Below are 5,049 nucleotides of genomic sequence, written 5' to 3'. Positions count from 1 at the left end.
AGGAATAATTTGTTCTTAGAACAAAACAATCAAAGACTCGTAAATTTACGTATTTGTACACACAAAGAACGACGACTTTTACAAACCACCTCATAACAATTCTATTCAATTAATTTCGGATAAAGTTAAATTTACAAGTGACACTAGCTTTTTAGAAATGATCTTTTTTTCTTTCTGTTTTTAGGTCAGTTCAACAGAATGATTCAAACATTTGACCTCATAGTTTGGTTAAGATAATACGAAAATGAAAAAAGACGAAGGAATCAAATTGAATTTGGTAAGGAGGTGTATGGATTAGTTAGTATAATTCTGTTTTTGGTTGAATATGGAAAAGAAAAGGATAAGTTTTTCTTTAGTGAAGATGGCTTTTGAAATCTAAGGGTTAGATTCTTTGATTCCTTCATCCTTTGGAAAGAACAAAAAGAATCTGCCAACCACACCATACACTGAAGAAAAAAGAAGAAAAGAAAGCAAAAATTATGTAAAGAGAAAGAAAGGAAAAGAAGAAAAGAAAGAGCCATTTAGGTTCCTCTTTCAATCAGGAAAAGAAATATCCATAATGGCAAATCAAAATTATTTCTCAAAGAGCATTAACAAAGTGATTTGATGATGGCTTTTTTGTTTTTGGTGGGGCTTACTAAAAGCCCAAATGGGAATCAATAGAGAGGAAAACAGCAAGATAAAAACAAACCTTACACTTTTTTTTTCCCATCTTTTCTCTCCTTTTAAGACTCTCTCCCCCTTCCATCTCTCTATCTTGCTTTTGTGTCTTTTTTTTTTTCTTTAGATTCTCTCATTCTTTCAAGTCAAAGAAGAATAAAACCATTCCAATAAAATAAGATAACGTGATGCTTGCAAATATAACAATTAAATTTAATGTGTTAACAGATATATCACAATGCAAAATAGAATTTGCAGATGTACCTTAAATCTAACTCTCTGAATCTATCGTTATAGACAGTATCACTAATATAGGCTCTTATTAGCTGTATCTATCATGGAGAATTGTCAAAAATAACACGTTTAAGTTTTTACTTTACAAAACTAGCATCTTTTTTTAAAACTTGTAAAAATAGTTTTTCTCGGTCCATCTCGGGCGAGATTGACCACGAAATTTTAGTTTTAAAAAAATCAACTTTTTCTTACTTATCAATTGTTTGGGATTTTTTCGGTACATATCGCTAGATTATATACCAAGATTATGTACATCTCGGTGCTAATCTCGAGCAAAATAACACCGAGATTCTATATATTTGAGATTTCTTTGTGAAATTTCGAGCATAATTAACATTGATATCCATATATTTGAGTTTTCTTGGTGAAATCTCAATCAAGATTAACACTGAGATTTTATATTCCCAAATCTTATCCAAATTTTCAAAAATTTTGACATTTTCAAAAAATTTAAAAATGTTGAATCAATTTATTGATAATTGGAAAATCCATTTGCAAATTTGGAAATTCATATAATTTTGAAAACATAATTTATGCTAAAGATTTGAAAAAGTAAGTAATAATTTGATATAATATTTAGTAAACATAACCGAGTATAGAGAAAATTTGAAAAAAAATATAAGATTTGGGGAGATTACATAAAAAAATTAGCAAATCTCGTGTGTAATCAACATGTACTGACAAGACCCAAAACGACCGATAAGTTAGAAAAAGATGATTTTTAACTAATTCTCTATGGGAGATAGATCGAGAAAAACTATTTTTACGATTTTTCAAAAAGTATGTTAGGTTTGTAAGCTATTTTTGACAACTTCGCATCTATTAGTAATAAGACTAATGATATCTCTAGTAGATTTAACTATATTTACGATTATTGTATACTAAAAGTGGTGTGTAGTGTAATGACCTAAAATGAAAAGAAAAGTTGGTATGAACGTAATATAATTAGGAAGAAATAAAATAGAAAGAAAAAAAGTCACAGCTCATGAGCATATATTCCCTTCCAACATAACATTACCCCACAATGTCTCCTCCAGATATGGAGTGAGAACATCGGACATTGCAACAACCAAAATATTAAAAATTCTTCATTTTATTTTTACCTTTTTTTTTTATGATCATATAAAGAGGACTACAAACCAAACACAGGCTTCCTTGTAAGGATATTCAAAGAAATTATCATCAAATTGAATTATTATTATTATTATTATTATTATTCTTTTTTCTTTTTTAAATAACCCACAAAATCCCTTCTTCTTCTTCTTCTTCTTCTTCTTCTTCTTTTATTACCTAAACACCAACAAAAAAGACCATAATTATGCAGAATCATCAGCACATGAACTTGGTTTTGTCTACTGATGCAAAACCGAGGCTTAAATGGACTCCTGAGCTTCATGAAAGATTTGTTGAGGCTGTCAATCATCTTGGTGGAGCAGATAGTTCAGTTTTTCTTTTTCCTATTCTATTTAATCAACATCATTTCATTTTTTTTCTTTTTAATTTCTGTTTCATTAATTTAAACTTTTTTGTATATAAATGATTGCAGAGGCCACACCTAAGAGTTTGATGAGAGTGATGGGAATCACTGGCCTTAGTCTTTACCATCTCAAGAGCCATTTACAGGTTTTTCCTTTCAATCAATTTCTATTATGTATCATATCATATAGTTATAAAATCCCTCATATTGTTTATTTTCGATCAGAAATACAGGTTGGGTAAAAGCCAGCAATCTGAAACCAATGCCCATCTCAAGCTTCAAGGTTAATTATAATTACATTACACTTCATTTAACCCTTAGTTTTCCCTTCTGATTATTAACCTCTCTCTCTTTTTAATTTTTTTTTTTTTCTTCTTTGATATTGACTTCAAAGAGATGCAGAGAAAAGGTGGGCATTTTGATGGGGAGGAAGAAAACAAGGATAGGATTCAAAATCATAACGAAACAGAGTAAAAACGCCATCCACTGTTTTGAATTTCCACTTCAAATGGCTTAGATTTTGCTTTTTGTTTCACCCAAAAGAGGAATTGGGTTTCAAAATAATCTTATGTTTTTCGTTATTTTGGGTTGGTAATTGAAGGAACATGAAGATATCAGAAGCTCTACAAATGCAATTAGAAGTACAGAAGAAACTGCAAGAACAAATAGAGGTACAAAGGCATTTGCAGCTGAGAATCGAAGCACAAGGGAAGTATTTAAAGACAGTATTAAGAAAAGCACAAGAGACGATTGCAGGGTACGGATGTTGTTCTGAAGCACTTGAAGAGGCAAAAGCAGAGCTCTCTCAATTGGCTTCAATGGTGAGCTCTGGTTGTCAGAGCTCTTCTATATCAGAATTGACTGACTCAACAGAACTTAATTTCAAAGGTTTTGAAAGAGTGGGAAGAAGAATGTGTTCCATTGAAAGCTCTTTAACGTCTTCAGAGACATCAGAAGAGGCCCCAATCACGAGGAAGAGAAAAGGAAAAGAAAAGGAAAAAGAACAGAGTAGCTCTGTTTCTGAGGGAGATTGTAAGAGATTAACAATGCATAAAAGTGATGAGGAACACGACGAATTCAGAATGATCGACTTGAATGATTCACAATTTGACAATACTGCAATAGGAATTGCATCACTGTTGATCGAGTTTCTTTGAAAAGGGGGTCTTGAATGAATGGGGAATTTATTTTATGATGAATATGTGAAAGTATGGTGCTGAAAAGTTGGCATTTGCTTGTAAAATGTGTAAATGGGGGTATTGTACTATTGTATATAACGCATGTTTTTCATTTCGTAAGTAACATTTCAAGGTAAACCCAATGTTAAAATACATTATGTGTTAATTTGCTAGCTAAACCATGTAAACATCAATATCATATAAAAGCAATTATGGTTTCATTTTAGTCATCTCTGTCGTTGCTCCAGCTTCCGTCGTCGTTCTTGCTTCGCACCCAACTCTACCTCTGCCCAGCTCCGTTCCAACATTCCAGCGCCCAGATCCTCCAACGCAAGCTGTCGGCCAACCTTTGTAGATTTGTAGTCTTTCTTTTCTAGATCCATCGCCACCTTCAGGGGAAACCTACTGCTAAAGTCGTTCCAGATTGAATGCTATTCGTTGGGGTCTGACAAAATCTTTGTCACCGATCGAATCTGTTCCCCACTGATTATCAATTGGTCAGACCTGCGTGCACATACTCTCCATTTAATTGCTGCCGCCAATCAGATATGTGCAGTACTGTGGATAGCACCTAAAATGTATTATCTTAGAGCCTCTAATCTCGGTCATTTATGATGTATAATGTGTTTATATATTTGTATTTATAGGATTTCGAGTAATTCATGCATTACAGAGCGTTCTGAGTTGCTGGGGTTAATTTAGAACTATTAGGAGCTAAATAGAGCAACTGGACTTCAATGAGGGAGAAAATGACCAAAATGCCACTAGGAAGCTTGGCACAGTGGCACTACCAAGCGCCATGGATGACGCTATTTCTAGTAGTTGCACAAAGGTCGATCACTGCGACACTCTGGAGTTTGACAAAAGATGAAAGCACGTCGTAGCACTACCTCGGTGTTGTGACAAGTGCTCCATCCGAGGGCACGTGAAGGCAGGGAGAGCTAGACTTGGTTTTGGCCATTCTTGGTTTTATATATATATACATCTTCGATTTTGGTTCAAAGGGGAGGAGAAGTTAGGCAATTTACAGAGCACTAGGCTTGGTTGTGTCCATTCTTGGGCAAAGCACATGGGATTTCTTCATATTTTGCTTTGTAATTTTTATTTTGGCGTCAGGATTCATGTATTGATGAACGACTAAAGGTCCAAACGTCGATTTTGAGATTTATTGGGTGATTTTCTATGATTTAATGAAGTTATCATCAATTGTTCTTGAGTTCTCTATTTCTTCTTGTTTTATATTCCTTGATTGATCTTTTAGGACGAGCATGATAAGTAAGTTAAATTAACAGCTTAGTGATTGATACGTGTATGTTCGTTCCCCACACTATACATTGTAATTGTAACCTTGACATTTTAATTTGAGTAGCAATAGGTTTTAATTATACTTATGGTTCAATTGCTAGCTTTTCATAGATCACCTAGTAATGAAAGATAAAA

At 33.3% G+C, this 5,049-nt stretch overlaps 1 protein-coding gene across 2 annotated transcripts; it reads left to right on the top strand.

Annotated features, from left to right (window-relative positions):
• Positions 1–2,094: 2,094 nt before the first annotated feature.
• Positions 2,095–4,831, top strand: LOC120079511 (myb family transcription factor PHL8-like). Of its 2 annotated transcripts, XR_016530044.1 has the most exons (6): positions 2,095–2,393; positions 2,501–2,577; positions 2,657–2,714; positions 2,826–2,901; positions 3,033–3,742; positions 3,858–4,831. XR_016530044.1 is itself a non-coding variant. In XM_090314546.1 (5 exons), exons 1-5 carry the CDS (start codon positions 2,273–2,275, stop codon positions 3,586–3,588), a joined length of 888 nt encoding a protein of 295 aa, XP_090170672.1. In that variant the 5' UTR covers positions 2,095–2,272; the 3' UTR covers positions 3,589–4,831. The 2 variants fall into 2 exon arrangements, 1 of the variants encoding a protein (XP_090170672.1); XM_090314546.1 differs by having other exon boundaries at positions 3,033–4,831.
• The last annotated feature ends 218 nt before the right edge of the window (positions 4,832–5,049 follow it).

Source organism: Benincasa hispida, chromosome 6 (genome assembly GCF_027475165.1).
Source record: "Benincasa hispida cultivar pf3 chromosome 6, pf3_genome.v1.1, whole genome shotgun sequence".
Classification (NCBI taxonomy): Eukaryota; Viridiplantae; Streptophyta; class Magnoliopsida; order Cucurbitales; family Cucurbitaceae; genus Benincasa; species Benincasa hispida.
This window is presented reverse-complemented; position numbering and strand designations above follow the sequence as displayed.

Bases quoted from the DNA above. Each gene is read 5' to 3' on its own strand.
- LOC120079511 (XM_090314546.1), top strand. From the start codon at position 2,273: ATGCAGAATCATCAGCACATGAACTTGGTTTTGTCTACTGATGCAAAA. The intron at 2,578-2,656 runs GTTTTTCCTTTC...ATTTTCGATCAG, and splicing joins ATCTCAAGAGCCATTTACAG to AAATACAGGTTGGGTAAAAG. The intron at 2,902-3,032 runs GTAAAAACGCCA...TGGTAATTGAAG, and splicing joins CAAAATCATAACGAAACAGA to GAACATGAAGATATCAGAAG.